The sequence below is a fragment of the Solea senegalensis genome, linkage group LG19 (assembly GCF_019176455.1).
Source record: "Solea senegalensis isolate Sse05_10M linkage group LG19, IFAPA_SoseM_1, whole genome shotgun sequence".
NCBI lineage: Eukaryota > Metazoa > Chordata > Actinopteri > Pleuronectiformes > Soleidae > Solea > Solea senegalensis.
This window is the reverse complement of record NC_058038.1, coordinates 7,685,075-7,706,045: the sequence shown is the minus strand read 5'-3', so window position 1 is coordinate 7,706,045 and position 20,971 is coordinate 7,685,075. Positions and strand designations below refer to the sequence as shown.

The following is a 20,971-nucleotide window of genomic DNA, read 5'->3' as shown; positions in this document are numbered from 1 at the left end:
TTCATCCTTGGATCTGTCAGTTCCTCTCATGAGTCATATTTGCACTATTATTTTGAACAAATAGACCCATTTAAATGTGTATTTCCAGGAAATCGAGGTCTCCACAAGTTGTGCAGAATATACTGGTCCATATAGGCAGATGTTTCATGCACTGTCCTGTTTTCTATGCAAGAAACATAGTCAAGGTCAAAACTGAGCAGACGCTGGTGGGTATTCAGCAGGTCTTGTAACAGCATCAATAATGCTCCCAGGAACATCTCTATGGTTTTCTCTCCTCTAGGCGTCAGCATCATGTATTTTAAGCCGAGCAAAACTGATTATGTTTTTTTAATTTCGGTTAACAAAAGTCAGTGATTAATTGTGTATTAATAACGTTTAGTCAGTCAGATTCTGAAAAGATTTCCCGGTTCTACCCTTTCCTGTTGGCCCTCTGCCCTGTCTTCCTCAGGATAGACATGAGATTGACTTAAAGCAGATACGATAACAGATGACCTTTCTAGTGACTAATTTTGTTGGTGGAGCACGTAACAGAGACATTTCAATGTATAAATCAAGATAATACTGAGTAATGACCTTATGCCTCCTAGCATTATTCAATGCTGGAATCTACTTTGTGCATATCTTTGAAAAAGAAACTACCACCAAACTAAAACAGATTTACTGGATATACATAAGAATAAATAGCCATCTCATTTAAAACTGCATATTTAAGGACATCAAAACCATGAGCTTAAGTGATTTGGACTAATTCCTTGATTGCTGCATGCCCTTACAAGAGAATGCTGTGAAACGTAAATTGTGGCATATGGGTCAGATCTGTGCCCTTCAGCATGATCTTCTGGGGTCCATGTGCCTTACAGAAAGTGTATGATGATGAACAGACAGAAAAATCCAATCGCTGCATATCATCCAAACAACATTTAATAGCTTTAGCAACTTCGATTGTTATATAAAAACATATAAATACGTGTGTGTTCTTATATTTGTGGCTTTGTGAGTATAACGTATAAACCATACAGAGTGAGGACGATATGTGAAAGAGAGGACATTTTGGCTGGTCCTCATATCTTTGAAGGGCTTTTGGGGGATTAAGACCTGGGTTTGGGGGTTTGGGGGTTAGGGTCAGGGTTAGGCACTTAGTTGTGATGGTTAAGGTTAGGGTAAGGGGCTAGGGGAATGCATTATGTCTATGAGGGTCCTCACTATGAATGAAGCACAAATGTGTGTGTGTGTATTAAAATTGCCACAACAGTAACATGAGATATACATTTACCCCTAATGAGGTTTGTTTGTCTGTCCATTTGTGAGCAACATTACACAAAAAGTACAGAGGACAGACTGTGACTACTTTTTCTCAGTATGTAGGTTATGGTTTGTGTAAGTTTGTGAAACGTTTTCCACCCGAAGAAATATTCTCGTCAGTATCCTGACTGACTGATTTGCTGTCCTGTTCCCTGCTGTCCTGGTGGGGGCAGCACTCTTGTCTTGTCCCTGTCTGTACGGGGAAGGAAAAGGAAACGGGATATGGCCTTTATTTTGTAGGCGTGTCGTTTTGTCACTTCCGTCAAAACTACAACACAAAATGCGTATGCTCATGCTAGTCTAAGTCTTTGTCGATCCGAGCTGTTTTTTCGTTATTGTTTTGTATCCCAGGTTCCGCGACTTCACTAGCAGCCGCACACCATCAGGTCAGTCCCTGTAATGTTTAGCTGAGTGGTAGCTCAGCAGCGAAAGCTCATTTTTACCCTTATTGTCAGTCGCGTATTGATGTTTACCTGCCTAGCAAACGTTGCATCTCTGTGCAGTTTCGCTTTTGTGGAAGCGCTGCTGCTTCGTTTGGTTTCCTTTATGTGTTTCCTCAAGGATAAGGGAACCGACTGACATAATTATTCAGAGCAGAATCGTTTGTTTCATCTGCTCGGACGGGCCACGGCATGTTAGCGTGCTAGCCCCAGTGCTCGCATAGTAGATTTGAAGATAAACAAACGCAAATTCCCATACACAATTTGAACTCATTTAGAGCTGAACGATTCGGAAAAAGTATCAAATTGCAAATTTCCTTCTGCCAATGTCTGCTATTGTATTTTGTTTGTTTGTTAGAAAAGATGAAAGCCATGCTTAAGATACACACTGCCAATCCAATAGGCTCAATACATGATGGGACTTTACCACACAATTATATATTATATGTCAATTACTTCCAATATGCATTACTTAAATAAAGTGTCGAGCAAAGATTTGGTGATCTGTTCTGTATCTCTCTGGTACTGTATCTCCCAATTGCCTGTTTCAAGTTGTGATTTTGTTTTGAAAACAGTTTATTGACCTGGGCTTAATTAATCACTCACTAACCTTTTGGCTTTTATATTGTAAGTGACTCATTACTGAGGTCTGTCTATTACATATAGCAGGAACAAGATGAGGTCATATTGCAACACCGGTTATGCTTTTTTTTATGTGGCAGTAGTGAAGACAAGTGTTCTTTTGCTGTTGGTTCATGTTCCCTCTTCCTCTTGTTCTTTCCCTTTCCTTCTATTTTATTTATTTTTATTTGAACTTACTTGTTGTGTTGTTCAGGGCCACATGGTGTTGTAGTGGTTAGCACTCTCGCCTTGCAGCGAGAAGACCCGGGTTCGAGCCCCGGTTGGAACAAGGGCCTTTCTGCATGGAGTTTGCATGTTCTCCCTGTGTGTGCGTGGGTTCTCTCCGGGTTCTCCGGCTTCCTCCCACAGTCCAAAAACATGCAATGTGGGGAATAGGTAAATTGGACAGTCTAAATTGACCGTAGGAGTGAGTGTGAGAGTGAATGTTTGTTTGTTTCTATCTGTGTGTGGCCCTGCGATGGACTGGCGAACTGTCCAGGGTGTACCCCGCCTATCGCCCGATGTAGCTGAGATTGGCACAGCACCCCCCGCGACCCTCTGGTGGAGGATAAAGTGGTAGATGATGACTGACTGACTGACTGTCATGTGTTGTTCGATTGTTGATTTGGTGTCTCAGTGTTACTCCTCTCTTTTTTTCTCTCCCCTTTCTGTTCCCCCACCTCTTGTCTGTCCCCTATTTTCCAACTGGCTGAAGCAGATGGCTGCACATCTTTGAGTCTGGCTTTCTCATTGTATGAACTGTTGGTCTTCTTTCTTTCTTTGCCTTAAGAGGCAAGACACCTTGTAATATTTTATTAGACTTGATAGAACTGTTAATCACTTTTTCACATTTGTTAAGAAAAGTGTGATATAAATAAAGTGTTTTATTATTGTTATTATTATTATTATTATTGTTATCATTGTTATTGTCATTAGTATTATTTTTATTATTACTATTGATCATGTATAATGTTCTCTAAATCGGGAGGTCACTTGGCTTTATCCTAGCATTTTGCCCCTGTAATCAATATAAATCAACAGTGTAAAATTTAAATGCTGCTGCTTTTTTCTTCACAGTTAGGAAACAGAGAGGATTAATAGATGTGTCAGTGTCGTGATATCACATTTAACAGCCTGTCCCATCCCTGTGTCCAGTTCCATGGTGGCAGGTTCATCACTAATGGAGCCATCCACTAAACCTGGGAACAACCAGGTGGCTGATGTGGTGTTTGTCATCGAAGGGACGGCAAACCTTGGACCCTACTTTGAATCTCTAAGGAAAAATTACATACTTCCAGCTATCGAGTAAGGATACAATGGCTTTACTGTCACACACCTTATTTAGTCATGTCTGAATGCCTTTGTTTAAGTCTAATTTTATTCCCAAAAGATGCTTCAATGGAGGCCCCCCAGCAGAAACAGATTTTGGTGGAGATGTGAGTGTTTCCACCTTACTTTTTTATCAAATTTTCACAGTGTAATTTCAGATTTTCACATTTAACGCTTTTGTTAATATTGCTAACATAGTCTTTATTGTGGTTTTTTTGGACAGTATGGAGGGACACAATATGGTCTTGTGGTGTTCAATACAGTGGACTGTGCTCCTGAGTCATATGTCCAGTGCCATGCACCAACCAGCTCTGCCTTTGAGTTTGTCTCCTGGATAGACAACATCCAGTAAGCTGATATAAAATATTTAATTTATAACTGCTATGCATATCTGATTTAATATTGATTTTTTAAAAATAATTTTAAGATGTACATCTGAATTTTTAGATACTAAAATCTGTTGTCCTACACAGGTTCATGGGAGGTGGAGCAGAAAGCTGTAGTCTAATTGCGGAGGGGCTCTCTGTGGCCTTGCAGCTCTTTGATGACTTTAAGAAGATGAGGGAGCAAATGTAAGGCATTTTTTGTTGCACACTGCTCACTGATGAAGGGGACATGTTACTGTTCCACCTGTGAAAAGCATGTAACATTAAGCTTATTACACCCTGGCTATCTGTCCTGTTTGGTCTTAATAAATCAATGAAACCTGTGTGCATGATCATGTAAACACCTTGTTACCTGACAACTGCATTTGCTAACAAAGCACAGAATCAGTGGGATGACTTAATGACAGGTTTTTACCAGTGTTTGATGTTGATATGTTGCATGTCTCATTTGAACAGATCTGTAGTCTGCTCTTTAGCTTTTCTCAAATGGCAAAGTCTATAACTGAGTGATGAAACCAGTGTGTTTTATCTTTATCTCAGATCCCCTGATGCTTTCCTAATAAAGTGACCAGTAAATCCACGCTCGGTTTATGTGTCGCAATATCCTCCAAATTATTTCATGAAATTCCAGAAAACAACACAAATAATAAGTTACTGTATATGTTAACAGTTACTACAGTACATACGTTAAGGGCATGAGCAGTATTAACAGTCTCACTTTTCTTTTTTCTGCCACTGACAGAGGTCAAACTCACAAAGTGTGTGTTCTGTTGTGCAACTCTCCTCCATATCTGCTTCCTGCTGTGGAGAGTGTGAGCTACACTGGCTGCACAGCTGACAACTTGGTCAAAATCATCAGAGATGTGAGTTATAAATGATATTTTCTCTGTAATGCACTTGAATAGCAAACTGTCATTACTGTGTTTTTTCAAGTTTATAAGTATAACTATTATATTATGGTATCTACTCTGTTTGAGAAAAAGCAGCATTATTGTGTTTCATAAAATATAATGTCTCTTCTGTTTTTTGTTTTTTTTTTTGTAGAAAGGGATTCACTTCTCAGTGGTTGCTCCTCGAAAACTGCCGGCTCTGAGGTCTTTGTTTGAACGGGCATCTGTAGGGGGAGTAGTTGAACCCCATCCCGACTACAGTCAGGACCCCTTTCACATGGTCCTAGTCAGAGGCATTTCACTTCCTGGTGAGAAACTGTTCTTTTATTGTGTAGGCAGCCTTTGTGTCCTGTGTCCAGTTATTTAAATAGACTGCTTTTAATTGGAAGGGAAGTGTTGGCAGTATTTATTATCTTCAACTTTATGCCATTCTCCAACATTTGACATTAATTCCATTAGTAACAAGCTGGTGAAGAACGTTTCATCAAATTGCAACTGTTTTTGTCCAATCTGAATGTAAGCTAAAATTCTTGCTAATAGGTTACCAAAACATCACAACATTATAAGTAGACACTGGGTTGTCAGTGCTGTGTGTCTGCTGGTTGTGAAGTTTGTCTGTCCACATCAGATTGAACTTGAATAGACAGTCGATGCAAGCTACATTTTTTGTTTTAATTTATGTGATGCTGGTGAGATTATTTGTTATCTTTTAAGAGGGCTGCAAATGTAAATTAAAATGATAGGGAATATTTTTGAAACATTGAACAGTTGTATCTGTAACACTATGCATAATAGTAAACACATTTTTTTATTGTCCATATTGTGGTTAGCTTTTTATCTCCAAATCCCCTTGATGGGTCTGCTTTTTCTGATCCTTTTCTCTGTGTTCTTTAGGCTGAAAATGACAAAAGTAAAGCTAGTATTAATGTTGTTAATCTCATTCTGTTGTATGTGTTTCTCAGTGAAGCTACTAAATTGCCCTTTTATCATGTTTTCACTGCATCACTGTAACACTTATTGGCTGCAGGCTCTTCTATGTTTTCCAGATTATTTTTAAATAAATTCCTATTATTTAGTTGGAGTATTTTAGAGGCTAATTTCACATGTGTTAAATCCTGCTGATATAAAAAATGTCACACAAGTCAAGATTATACAGTTTATCATGTAATGTCAGTCTTAACTTTGTATTCGTTTCAACAGTTATTAGTTAAATAAAACATTTTTGAGGTATGCTCATTGATTACTCCTACACTTTTTCATGAGTCTTGATAATTTTTTCTTCTTCTCCTATAATGGAGTACCATTGTTTTGTTGTTGACGTTTGTGAACTGTGTAAAAAAAAAATCTAAACATCTTCTGTTGTTTCCAGTTTCCTCTGGGCCGCTCAAACCTGTCCTCCCTCAGTCATTGCCTGTCCCATCGCAGCCTCTCATTGTACCTTCACAGCCCACTCCACCCATTAATCCAGCCCACCCATATCAGGTAATGTGCAAGAAGCCATACAGCATAAGGCTACCTGGAGACTAATTCTTACCGCCTGCTTTAAATAGTATTTATGGATACAGTGTTTTACCCTGTATTGTCTTCCTTTTCATCTGCTTGCTCACAGAATACGGCCCCCATGACTGCTGCTCAGGTGGCTGCACAGATGGCCGTGGAGGCAGCCAACGTCCAGAAGAATCGCTGTGAGTTACCACTGGTCTCTGTGGGCATCTGTGAACAGTTTACGTTAGCCAAGGTTTTATTTGCAGTGTCTGTGTTTACTGTGGTGGTGTCTGTATTTTTAACAGCAAAACTTAGACCAAAACAAGTTGTGTTATTGTATTGTTGTTTTTTTCCCATGTTGGACTCACCTAGATTGACTTCTGATAATTCTGATAATTGGATCTTTGGATTAGTTAAAATTCAAAGTATTACAAAAATAATTGCACAACCAGAATGCATTGTTTTTGGGCACAGTAGCTCATAGTGTCTCTTGGTATTAGTTTTGTTTTCAAATGTGGCATCTGTTCTGATATTTGTCGGATTCTCTCACTCCCCCTCTAGTCCCAGGAATGGTCAATCAAGGTCCCCCATTCGCCAGTCAGCCAAATATCCCATCAGTCCCTGGAGTAAAGCTCAGTCAGCCAAGCATATCAACAGTTACCACAGCAACGCAGCCTATGATGCAGCAACAAGGTGCTCCCAACCAGCAGCAGCCAGTCCCACCCCCAGGACAGCCTCCACCCAATCAGCAGCCACAGCAGCCGCCTCAGCAGCAGACCACAGCCAATCAGCCCACAGTGCCTTCAGTGCAGCCCAACATGGTAAGTTCTGACAATAATCAATTTGCAAAACCAATACATTTCAATACACTAAAGGCCATTTCACATTGTTTTTTTAAAATCATGCCCTGCACTTAGTTATGTAACACCACCAAAGTCATAGATGATAGATGAAAATGAACAGTTACAATCCCAATTGAAAACATTGAGTGTGTGTGTGTGTGTGTGTGGTCACCAGATTCTCCAAAAATACATATATAAGACTTATACCCAGCATGACACTTTGTTCATGCACAAACGCATACATAACTGTCCTATGTGCTCTTTCCACAACCTTATTTCAGCAGTACTTCAAAGAAAATATCAAATCCATGTTCTCAGTTTCCTCCATGAAAAAGACGCCACATTTAATCAGCAAGTTAAAACAGTAATCCATAATGAAGGACATATGTTCAGATAAACACACGGGACATGCATGCTTGTGGTGGTATTACACTATTTGTTCCTTTTTAAACGTGAGATTGTTTCAAATAATGGAATAACAGTCACATACCCATAAGCTGTTGTAGTCACTCCGTTTAGCCGAGTACTGGCTATGTCAACTTTAAACACTTTTATGCCACTTTCTCTCTTTGTTTACTTGCTGAGGCACTGTGGAGGAATAACGGCATAATGTTGGAATTTGTTCTAAAAAGACAGTAAGGTTAATTTCGTAAGCACAGACTGCTGTCGGAAACCCAAACTGGATTAAGGTTCTGTTGGATTAAGGTTGAATTATATTAACACATATTAAAATAGACACCTACATATAAACTTGCTGTGCTGATTATTAATGGACACCAGAAATAATCTGTAACCTAATAGTTTATTATGTCTTCATACCAATTGCTACCATCACCATCATTTACTTAATCCTAGCAGATGTAGCTGCACTCATTGCTTATCTACTCCCCTGAGCTGTTGACTGTGCACACTAAATGCTGTAACAGAAGTAGATTGAAATTGTCAGTGATTTCTACGTGGGTCCTTACGAATAGACAGTGTGAGACATGTATCTTGAAATCTTTGTTGAAGCCTGTCTTGAATTGATTTCATTGTGTTTAATTGTGAACATGTTGGCATTCTGTGGAGTTTAACCTGCTCATAGCACTCAGTTGAAGACCGGTGTAAAAAATCAGTCCGTGAATGAATGAATGAACGATCAAATGTTAGTGGCCCTGCTCTTGTCTGGAACCGCACAACTAAGACTTTGCTCATCTGTGCTGCTGCTGTATCACCAGCAGCGTAGCGGGGAGTTTGCAGACTAATTCATTGTCTGAAGTCTCATATCAAACTAGTGAATTTTAAACATTAATGCTACTATCAGATCAAAATGTCCCCAATTTCCCTCCAACATCACAGTGATACAGCTACTGTTTTCATATTGGTTCATTATTTATCTCCCAGTAGCAGAAATTAGCTTTCTAATATTAAATAATGTTCTTGTTTAGTTTGCTCTACAGAATGACATGTATAGTATTATTAACACAACGGGAAACCTCATTTAATCTGTGTTCATCCTATGATTTGAAAACTGTACTTGTCTGCCTTAAACAGCATATGTAGACTACATGTAACCACCTCCTCTTCATTGTATTCAACAGCCTGGTGTTTCTGGACCTCAAAGCAATGCAAATCCAATTGGACAGCAGCAAAACATTGCCAATAAGATAGTTGCATGGACTGGCGTTCTGGAGTGGCAAGAGGTAAAACCACAGAAAAATCAGATTTTAAGTCCTTTTTTGAGGGGAAATGTCAGGAAAGCTGAAAAGAAAGCAATAAATGTTATGTTAGGAGGTCTTTTTCTTTTTTGATCATTATAGATTTAATTAGAGTCCTTACTAACAGTAATGACATTTGAATTTCAAGTAGTCCACATTAATGAATAAGAAGAAATGGCTTGCCTTGCCATGTTTGTGTGTCTGAAAAGAAGTACTTCTGTAGCTCTCATATTAATGTTATGCTGTCAACACAACATTTAGTGCTTTAAAAAAGCTGCAAATGCAATAATTAATGCAATAATTGGGCTTTTATGAATCAATATTGGTTATCTTGTACAGAAATTCCATCCAGTTGCAAATATACTGTCTAATATATATTGTGTAAGTCTATGTTGGCAAACACAAAATAAGAAACCAGAGGACATGTGTTAATTAATATTAACAAAATTGGATTTTGTTCCTTCACACCATTTTAAGACTATAACCAGCTGCTAAACAGCTGCTTTGTTTACAGTGACCACACATCTAAGTGTGTAGCATTTATGTGTTCTTTCAACTCTTGGCAGTAAGGTGAATATTTCTTAAAACTATTCTTTTAATTAACTTTACTGGCTTTCTGTCCCAGCTGTAAATGTGCATGTAGTAGACAGACAGCATGACTACACAGTAAAAGGTATGGATTAATTGCCCTTTTGTCATTGATTATTATACACTGTGATTAATTGCACATGTCCATTGGCTAAACTCAAGGTCAGATCAATGTAGTTTACAGCTGCAGTGCTGAGCCAGGAAAATGGATGTTAATGGGTTTCATGCGACAGTCATGAGTCCTTCAAGTGTTTGTGTTTGGTGACACACTCACTGATCAATCTCCTCTGTCAACTGTACTCTCTTCTTCTCTTTTCTGTTTGTCAAAAGTATTTAAGAGCACGAAGCTCAGGCGACTCTTACATATTGTCTATGTAAATATACAGTCACAAGCAACTAGAGTGAAAAGATTAGGGGCATGCAACATTGCTCTTAAACTGCCGTGTCCTCTCCAGTTAACTCATCAGGTTTTAATTGCTGATTCTTCTTTGGACTAATTAAAATGTTGCAGAGAATTGCATTATAGACACGGATATTTATTTAAAGAAGTGGTTGTTGGATTTATTAAATAGAAAAACTCTCACAAAGCCAACCACGAATGCCAACTCATTTGGCTGGAGCTTGTTCTGACTACAGTGTTATCAATATGGTGCATTCTGTTTGGCTGAATTTCAACCTGCTCATTCTGGAGAGCTTTTGCTGTCTAAAATATGGTGCAACCAATTTAAGGTGGTTCTGTGGAAACAGGACTGTTGATTTCACTGCTGTCTTTCACTGTTGCTGTAGCAAGTGTGTCTGAAGAGAAGGCTTAGCATAATGCGTTTGTAATAGACCGCACAAGGACAACCATCGTCTGGACTCATACATGACTGATTGATCATTGATCACTTATTGATGCTCCATAGTTGAACAGCGCAGGGCAGTTTTCCCAGTGGGTTTGTTGCATTGACATGCTTCGAGGGCTGTTCCTTTTTTTTTTTTATTTAATTTTCAACATTTCAACATTGATAATCTGCATGTCTCTCCTCAGCAAATATTAAATGTCATGGCCAGATTCAATGTAAACAGTAACATTATCTACTGCTGTCACCAGGAGTTGGACGCACCTTGATATCCTGTACACTTTTGAAGGAGTTGAGAGATCACATTGACAATGTTTTAATCAGTGATAGTGTTTGGGGATTATAGATTATAGAGTAGCTCTTAATCCTGCAAAACTACATATATTGTAATGTATCAACCAAAAAAAACCTTCTATGGTCTCGAGACCAGAAAATAGAAGCGAAGTTGCACACACGCTTATGTTTGCCTCACACCTCTACATTTAAAATAACAGGCTTTTCTTATAAAAGCCCTGTAAAACAGTGAACACAACTCTTGGCAGGAATGCAATGGGTACAAATAGATCCCAGCACCAACCAATGTACCCCATAATCTGGCAGTAGCTCTGCAGTTATAAGATGTATTTATAGGGAAATCTTAAGAATCACTAATTGCCCTTTAATTACTTGCGAGAACATAAAATATTGACCACAGGAAAATGATAGAGTTATACATTTTTGCTGTGACTTTGTTGCGGTGGGGTCTTGTACATGAACCTTTTCTCTGTTCAACCTTTCCAATACGCAGTGTCAAAAACTTCAAGCATTTTTTTTTCTTCAACGTGGCAAAATGTTAATGTTGGACGCTGTGACGCATCTCAGATGCAGGATTTGTTGTTACATTTTCATACATCTGTAAGAAGAATGCGAAGAGATTGTACTGTGGAGGGCAGCGTTACACCTCTCGGCGTACAGCCTGCCGGAAATTATCAGAAGAAGAAGAATTTGCAATTATAACTTCCTTTTCTTTGCCAAGCACCATAGTATTTAATGTATCCATAATTTGTCTCTTTGGTTGCCCTTGTGCTTAAACTATTTATGACGTCAGTTAAAGTTTACAATTTAAAGCACTAAAAATTGTGCAAGATATGTACTTTATGAATTCATAAATTGTATTTATTTTTATTCATATTCAACAAACAATACAGATACAAAATCACATGAAAAATATATAAAATGCTTTAAAAATTACAAGTTGAAAGGGAATTGGCTGAAGCTAACACTTGTTAACCTCTTACCTACAAAATCAAATCATCACACAACCTGGTTATTTCAGCAACAAAAGAAACATGAATTTGTCAATTACTGTCAGCCTGACATACATCCATTAACTCCAGTATAGTATTTATTGCAAGATTAAATTATTCTTATCAAGTTGTGTGAGTCTGTTTAGTGTTTTAACATTTTCAGAGCAAATATTCCACAGGTTCACTCCTCTGACCGGCAGACAATGAGTTTGTACATTTGTCTTTGGTTCTTCAAAGAAATAAAGTTCCTTTTCGGTTGATTATATTGACTTCCTCCCATTTTAAAGAGCTTCTGGTGAAGCTGGGTGTAAGTGTCCATTTTTTAGCTTCACACATGAATTGCACTGTATTGTAATCTACAATCTAGATAAAAAAAAGAGGATTTGTTGGTTTGCAGTTTTCTTCGCTTATAATTCATATTGCTTTGAGTTGAACCGCTTCGTTCTTTTGGAGTGTATTTTGTCATTCTGCACCTTCTCTCTGCAGAAGCCTAAAGCCTCCTCAATGGATTCAGCCACCAAACTGACGCGGTCTCTACCATGTCAAGTGCACGTCAACCAAGGAGAAAATCTGTGAGTAACTGTCAGTTGACTGAAACTGATCTATAGGGGAGGGATTAGTTTAAACACGTGATGAATAATTACCATGCTATTTCTGTTTCTGAACAGAAATACAGATCAGTGGCCCCAGAAGCTCATCATGCAGCTGATTCCACAGCAGTTACTGGTGTGTAATTTTTTATGAGCTTGTTTTAATGTGTGAATATATTATGTGCTGACAATCATTTGTTTATGAATGCTGCATAACTAAGTCCTCTCTTTCTTGTTCATTTGTAGACAACCTTAGGCCACCTCTTCAGAAACTCTCGAATGGTTCAGTTTCTCTTCACTAACAAAGACTTGGAGTCACTGAAAGGCCTTTACCGCATCATGACCAGTGGATTTGTAAGTTTTCAAAGCATGCTACCTCTCTCGCAACCTCAAATGTGTGTATACATCTTTCAGTTTGCCTCAATCAATTCATGTGCAACAAATGAGTGCAGCTCCCCCTTCTGTCCAGTAGATGGGTCGAACGCGGAGTTGTGATGCAGTATTGTGGTAGAGACTCCAGAGGGGGTTCCAGGGTATACATTTTGTCACATTCAGCTTGGTGATAGGATTTGAAACATGCTTTACCATCAGTACAGACAAATGAACTTTAATTGTTTAGTTTTCATTCAGTTCCAGAAGGGGAGTTTTGTCAGTGTGGTGCATTGTTAATAAGGTAATAACACTGAGAAATAGCCGTGGCTGAGCTCTGCCTCTTTGCCTGAACTTGATTCACGGTCCAGAGAAAGCACAGTAGGAATGAAGTTAATACCATTTGCATTTAATTAATAAAACCAATATGTTTGATTGAGGGAAAAGGGGCTCGGGAGTAGGTTATGTCCCCAAACCAGACCCCAATCCCATAAACATGTGAAAGTCCCATGTCAAGGTCAGTCTGCTCTGTGACCCCTCCACAGGCCGGCTGCGTCCACTTCCCCCACACCACTTCTCCCTGTGAAGTGCGGGTGCTGATGCTGCTCTATTCGTCCAAGAAGAGAATATTCATGGGCCTCATTCCCAATGACCAGAGTGGATTTGTCAATGGAATCCGGCAAGTCATCACCAACCACAAACAGGTCCAGCAGCACAGAGCGGTGAGTAGTGATAGGAGGAGGAGGAGAGCAAGGTTTGTATATGTGGAGTGTGGAGAACAAAAGGAACTGATAATGAGGGGGCATTATAGAGGAGCACCAGGGAATTGAGGTGCATTGTTTAAGACATAAAGGTGCATTGTTATTGACATTTCATTTAGTAGACCCAGTATCTTCACAGCAGCTACTAATGTCTCTCACTCTGGATGAGGCTAATGGGGTTAGCATTAGCTGCAACTGCAACATTAGCTGACCACTGCACACCCACCTCATAATCGCTACTTAAGAGAGGGAAATGTATGTCGATATAATACATCCAATGCTCTTTATGTCACATTTGTTTCCAAATACAGAATCCGTTGCTTTTTGGAAATTGTTTATGTAATACATCAGAGCACAATTTTCTTTTTTAAAGAAGAACCTGACACAACTTCAACTAATATTCTTTTTTTCTCTTGAGACTATAACCGTGGTCTCATGCAAAAAAAGCAAAACATAAGTAAAATCCTTTAGTTGCACTCGGCAATCTCAGCTATAAAGGGAAACTTATCTTCATGTTAAGTGAAGGTCTTGCACTTGACATATGTTCACATGTTCTGTGTTCTGTGAAGGTGGCGTAATCACAAAAATGATTATTATCAAGTGTCCAACAGATAATAAATCTGTAGTAATTCTGGTAATCACTTACCAAGTTATGTAGTAATCCTCAGGATTTGGCTTGTTGGAATAAGAAAGTACATTTCATATGGTCAGAGATGTTCACGGCATGGCCCCACATTCCAGATTTTAACATTACATAAGATAGTATAGGAGACGCGATTCAGTCACAGTTGTTCCTGTGTAGACATAATAGGGACGTACAGAGACGTGGCCTCTCCTTCCAGCCAGAGTTCATTACAGGTTAAAAACACTACTGCCTCGTCCTCATGGCAGTGGAATTTCCCTTCCCCTCCCTGCTCATCCTTATCCTCAGAGATTTTAAATAGTGTCCTCTGGATTAGCTGTCTACTCCACTCCAGCTTATAGCATCCAGTGGTGAGGGGTTCTGCATCGCTGTGAAGCAATGCAGCGTCCAGTCACAGAGAAGCAGCATGCCTCAGTTTAAAAAAGATGCCCGTTGTTGAGTTAATTAACTTTCTTGTCGCAATCTGCTCTCATCAGCGGCAGTAGCACTTATTTACTCACCCTGCTAATTTTATTTCTTCGCAAAAACGCATTAGCCCCATATGTAACTTTGTGTTTAAGTGAATTAGGACATTTAGAGAAAGCAGAGGACATGGAAGTGTAGAGAAGGTTGTTTTTTTTCTACCTTTTTGTGTAACCACACATTCCGTGCTGCATTGCTAATAGTAGAAGCACAACAGCAATCTAAACATAATTCATATTTCACTTGTAGGACTTGGAGTTGAGGCTTTTCTGTTCAAAACAATAAGATTGTGATTTCGTTTGTTAGAAGAAAGACAAAATAGAATGTTTTGCTTGAAAGGTGATATAGGTTTTAAAACCAAGGTATGAATGGGTTAACGGCAAGAGATAAATACAATCAACTGTTATTGTTGGTGAGAAACATCATCCCTGGTTGTCCTGTATGGATTTAACTAGATGAAAAACCTGGTGTCTATCAGACACAAGCTCATTTCTGAGGAACCTGCTACGTTTAGGGCTAAGATGTAAAAATGTGGTTTGGTTAAGATAAGAGATAACGCTTCGGTAACGTTGTCCAAATACATGGAGGTCAGTGAGAGTCCTTAAAAGGATAGCTGTGCAAACCCGTGGCTGTGTGGTGGTGGTGTTAATAATTTGTGCTTCAGAGGAGAAGCAGTGAAACACTGCAGGTAATTTGAGAGCGCTGCTGCCAGTTAAATTATTTTTGCCATTTTTGCTGTCAATGGTCTGATATAGTATGTGATTTCTGTGTTTTCTTATCCCCCTCAAGACTATATAAACAATGTGAAAATAGTATATTTATGTTTTTAGAGTCTGCATGTTTACGGGCATGTGTCCAGAATTTGTTTGCAGAGTTACTTTTGTTCCTCTGTCTTGCTTTACCTTTTATTTGTATTTTATTTATTTTTTAAACCTTCGGGTGTGGATGGATTTGTACACACATTTTCACACTTAAGATTAAGTGCTTTAATCATAAGTCGCCAGTTCGTTTTAAAACCACGGTAACCAAAATAGCAAACACTTCAGCAGGAGGTGCTTGAAATTAAATCTCCACTGGCTTGTCGTCATCATGCTCTATATTTTTGAATTTGCTTCTCGTTTGCACAACCACGGACAAAAGAAGTCGATATGCAGATTCAACCCAAAGCTCTTAATGTCCTTTACATAGAAAATATCAATTACATGCTACAGATATGTTGGCAGTGACTGCAGATTATGGATTCAGTGCATTTGTGCAGAAATAGCAAGATTACATTTGTAGAATTTATTAATTTATTTTGATAAAAGGGCTGGTCAAAGAGTTGTTGGTTCAGCTTTTAAAATGGGTATGGAAAATATTGAGGCGCTCTGTGTAAATCTTCCTGCTGTCCACAAAGGAAATGCACCTGAAGCTGTTTTATTGCAAGTGATAGTGGACAGAATCTTTTGCTAAACTACATTTACATAAATCTCAGTTATGTAAATATTAAAATGAGGCATCAGCAGTTTGAGTGAAACGCATTAAGTGTGTATCTTTGTAGTACCTCATTCCTGGGCTTACCCGAACAGTGTTCTATGGAAGCACACTAACGGCAAAAGCACAGGAGGCCTCAGTACCCACATTCCTGCTTGAGCCCGAAGGCAAAGATTCACAAGGGGAGGAAGTCGGCGGCGTATAGGACTGCGACTAACGACTATTATCGAATATTAGGATTAGTCCATAATCGGATAATAAATCACACAATTTCTCGATGGTGCTCTTTAGCTTCCACTTTTTCAGTTTAACTTGAGGTTGTTTTGGGCATGTGCTAACTAACAATAAAGACAATACAAATACTTGATTCTAAAATATTCATTTGAATAAACATTGCTGCTGTTCAGGATACCTCTACAAAAAAATAATAAAATGCTTGAATAATTCTTTTTATTTAATTTTAATCCAAGGACTGGTACAGTGCTTATATAAAAAAATAAAACAAATAAAGCATCCATTTTTCTGTAATCCAAGGAATCATGAACAAGAAACAAATGTTTTAAAACCCTTAATAAAAAGATTTGTTCCCAGTGTTCTGTAGTCTACAGCAGCCATGCCACTCTGATGTTTACCTGACATCTCCCACTGTTCACTGCACATGTGACTCCCAGCAGAGATATGTCTCACTCCGTATTAAAAAAAAGAAAAGGATGTTGTTCGGGTCCACAGTGTGAAAAATCCATGTGGTGACGTAACCGACAATTAACTTTGTCAGCAACTCATCGGAAATCATGCACATGCACTCATCTGTGTCTGCCGGATCAGTCCCGTCCAATCCAATTTTTTTTGTAAAGCACTTAAAAACAACCACAGTGGACCAGATCAATCTACAACTGGACAAATGCAGACGTCATGGGCAAGTCTTATATACTGAAGTATGAATATGTCTGTTGTTTTTCTGGAGCACTCCAGACAAATATATCATGTCTGTATGTTTATGCTATTTTAGCTTTTTCACCATTACTCCAAAGCATTCATGGTTAATTAATGATTGTGTAGGAAATCTGCTCTGTTGAATCCGTGCTTCATTTATTTTCTGTAATTTTGCTGTGGTTGTATGGTTCAGGTCTTCTGACCCGAGATAATCTCCTTTCCTTTGACATGATGCGCTTGAGCACTGTGTTTAACCACAGTCACCTTTAGCCACATATTGTTCTGAACACAGGGAAATAAAAGAGTTCATGCTGGGCATTTAAAGATGTTAATGAGTATAGAGGTGAGGCAAAGAAGTAGTTGAGAAGAGGATACATACCGAGTTGGTTAATAAAGGTGGTTAGTTCTCCTGTTTTCCATGTGAAATGCACTTCCTGCTGTTTTTAAAGTCATGTTTCTATGCAGCAGCTGGGTGGTGCAGGAGGTCCAATGCAACCAAGTCAGGTCCCGCCGAACCAGAACTTCCTCAACAGGCCGTCTGGTCCCATTCCTGTCTCCCATGGCAACGTCCAGCAGCAGGTAGGTAAACTATATCAGTGCTGGCATGTCTGCCTGTGTTTTCACATCAGTTTCCCCTCTTACACTGCCTGTTGTTACTTCCCCCGACTGGTGCTCATTGATTTCTGCATGTCTGACTGCTAACACTCTCCTCGGCTGTGATCCCCACACACTCTTCACCACTCTTCCTTCTCTTCCTCCTCCTCTTCCACTCTGATCTGTCCTGTGTGCAGTCTGTGGTGGTGGGCATGCCTGTTAGTCAGGTTTCTATGATGGAGGAGCAGCAGAGGCAGAACAACATGGTGAGACACACAGTAGCCTCTTGTCGTTAGGGCGGCCACTATAATTTTTATACATGTGGCCCGAAATAGTTTTGATAATCAAAGTCTCACTTTTGGTCTTGAGTGATAGTTGAAGAACAAAAAAAAAAGTGTCTCTTTTATGGACAGAAAATAACATTCAAACTGATCACATGTGTTATACCTGTGTTGTTTGTGCAGTGTCTAAACATAAGGATGATTTACATAGAAACATTGTTTTACTTCCGTTATATTATAACATGCAGTATTGTATTTTGTTTTTGATTTATCTAAGATAAGTAATGTGGATTTAAACTTGGTTTTTAGTCTCAGATAATTGTCTACGCTTCATGGCTCGTCAAAAATACACAAATCAGCCTCTACATTAAGTCACCAGTCACCTGTGTTAATGTCCTGGCTGAATGGTGTATGTGTCAGTCATGAAGCGGGCGAACGGCTCGTTTTCTATGGGCATGTGTTTACTTAAACGCTCCTCTTGCAGCATGCCACTGACACAAACAATGAACTGAACATGTGCATGCATAGGTTTGTGTATCTTGTTGAATTCAAAGTGTTTGTCATGATTGTGAGGTGACAGGCTTTTGAAAACAGGAGCACACAGCTCTTGTCGCGATATGATGGTTGACATGAATCTCTCCTGAGGACATGATATTTTTAAAAGCTGGTGCACATTAGTGTCTCTAAAATAACCATAAGTTGGTAAACACCCATTTTTCATATAGATTTTTTGTAATTGTATTCAAATACCTGTAATTTAAATGTGAAATAGTTGAATATCTGTGGCCAAAATTCATATTTAAGTAGTAGTCTTAAATACACATATTCTGGTGCTGGTTTTGGTTGATTCACAGGTCAAAGACCACACTGCCTGTTTTTAAATCAAATTCTCAAAACGCACTTTTATTCCTTGCCTTTTGGCTCGGCATGAGAGTTGCCTATTTTAATCCATGTCTCCTCTATGTCAACGCTTTTATTATTTTAATGTTTCTGTTGGTTTTAAGTTGGTCTTAGTGTTTTCTTATGTTTTAAAATAATTAAATTAATACATTTGGATTGGAAAGTTAATGTCATGTGCACGATTTTGCACATGCATCAGTGTTGATTAAGTTGTTTGGAAATGTTCTGTGCTACAAACATAAGCAACAAACTTAAACACTGTATCGTCACTGAATGTATTAATCTGTATTTGGGCAGCATAATAATAATAATAATAATAATAATGATAATAATAATAATGATGATAATACATCAAATTTATATAGCGCTTTTATAGACACTCAAAGACGCTGTACAAGCACATGGCATGTCAAGTAACATTATTGAAGAGAACTGTAAGTTGACCATACTTTGTGTTGATGTAACTGTCGGGCACTCATTCAGATGACAATGAGAGCAGCAGGACCAGCAAACCAACAGCCTCCGGTCAGTGGGGCTCCACCCAACCAGGTTGCACAGGGTGGACAAGCCCCACCACAGGGTCCCATACTCCGTCTCTCAAACCCAGGAGCCAATCCACAGCTACGCAGTCTTCTCCTCAGTCAACAGCAGCCGGTAAGAATTCAACAAATGATTGTGTGACTGAAGGACTATGTGGTAAATGAGTTTTGTCAGAGTTAACACGTCTCACCTCCGTCTCCGTGTTCTTGCAGCAGGGCGGGGTGTCTCACATGCCAGGCATGATGTCTCACCAAGGTTTAGGGCCGCAGTTGGTCCACTCGGCACCAGGAGGGGGGCCTCAAATGCAGAGCCAGTGGAGGCAGCCGTTGGCAGGTCAGCAGGAACCCCCACAGATGTGGAGGGGTGTGTGAAACATGAATTCAAGTCAATGTAAAATCGCAGAATATGGCTGAGAAAGCACTTATTAAAGGGCAATAAGGTCGATAAATCTGAAAGGAAATGAAAACACTGAGCGTTAGGGTAAGTCAGTCACCCAAAAGTTAAATATGAAAGAGCTTTTTGTGCTGTCATTGCTCTTATTTTATTTTACTTATTTAAAAACTTGCTTGAGTTAAATGTTTAGTCCCAGTTGGCTTCAATTTGTCAATTGGTTTGGTTTACATTGATTTAAGAATTGTTTGCAGGAGTTCTATTACATACAATATATATTATATTGATTTTGAAGCTCCAGAATTGGACACTGAAGATTTATGGTGGTCTTTGTGGTTGCCAGACTATGGTAACATTCAAACTGCACTGAAGACGAGTAACAACTAGTGACAGTGAAGATTGATTTTCTTGGGCCTCTTGTCAGTCATTGGCTCCTCTAAGTGGTTTGACAGGTTATTAATACTTCATCTTCTCAAACTCTTTTTTCACTAAGTTTGGCCCAGGTTTGGTTTTTCAGTCAAAGTAATACAGACATCTATAATGTCTTGGTTGATTTAAATGTCCTAGTCTTGAGTCGGCATGTTAATGTAGGATGTACATTAGATTTTAAATCATGCTACAAATTTTAAATTACCTTCTAATTAAGTAACTAAAATGTTTAACAATTAAGTTAACAGCCAATGCAATGGCATTTAATCTCTGAGTCATAACAATGATCTCTTTGACCTTTTCTCTTTAGTTTTATTCCTAAAATTGTAAAAAATACAAATAAAAAAAACCTCCCTCCTCTCCTAAATCTTGTTTCTTCTCTTTACACCACTTCCATCTCTCCCCGTGTGCAGGTCCTGTGATGATGTCTGGAGGTCAGAGAGGAGCCGTGCCCCAGCCCGGGATGCCTCAAGTCTCCAGTGTCATGGAGGATGAAATCCTCATGGACCTTATCTGATTGAGTGTCGAGGACCGAGAAACAGGACTTTCAGTGAACACTTGGCAGCCATTTGCCACTTCTGACACATACATCCACTCTGTTGCTTTATTACCGCGAATGGTCGACATAATTAAGGAACACATCATGAGTAGTATCTTCTGTGGTTTTTTTTTATGAGACTGAGCAGCTGAAGTTAATTAGGGGCAGACGATGTGCATTAGTTTTTCATGTTAATGGTGAAACCTGACATCATGCTAATCCTCCATGCTACATACTGGTTGGAGCCAAATCACTGGAACTGGTCAACTATCTGACGCTTCTGGAGACTCAACGCTGCTTTCATTTTTACTTTTTTTATTAAGTAAATATAGTTTTTTTTTTTTCCTTTTTGCTGTATTT

The 20,971-nt window shown here is 38.9% G+C and overlaps 1 protein-coding gene across 3 annotated transcripts; it reads left to right on the top strand.

Annotated features, from left to right (window-relative positions):
• Positions 1-1,560: 1,560 nt before the first annotated feature.
• Positions 1,561-20,960, top strand: med25 (mediator complex subunit 25). 3 transcript variants are annotated; one of them, XM_044050705.1, is made up of 20 exons: positions 1,561-1,688; positions 3,519-3,668; positions 3,754-3,799; positions 3,916-4,040; positions 4,166-4,264; positions 4,821-4,941; positions 5,123-5,276; positions 6,338-6,450; positions 6,578-6,653; positions 7,015-7,274; positions 8,876-8,977; positions 12,195-12,280; positions 12,377-12,434; positions 12,545-12,652; positions 13,213-13,389; positions 17,408-17,518; positions 17,731-17,799; positions 19,198-19,368; positions 19,467-19,587; positions 20,487-20,960. In XM_044050705.1, the coding sequence occupies exons 2-20, from the start codon at positions 3,523-3,525 to the stop codon at positions 20,588-20,590; spliced, it is 2,247 nt and encodes a 748-aa protein (XP_043906640.1). In that variant the 5' UTR covers positions 1,561-1,688; positions 3,519-3,522; the 3' UTR covers positions 20,591-20,960. The 3 variants fall into 3 exon arrangements, with proteins under 3 accessions (XP_043906640.1, XP_043906639.1, XP_043906641.1); XM_044050704.1 differs by having other exon boundaries at positions 17,405-17,518; XM_044050706.1 differs by lacking the exon at positions 17,731-17,799 and having other exon boundaries at positions 17,405-17,518.
• Positions 20,961-20,971: the final 11 nt, after the last annotated feature.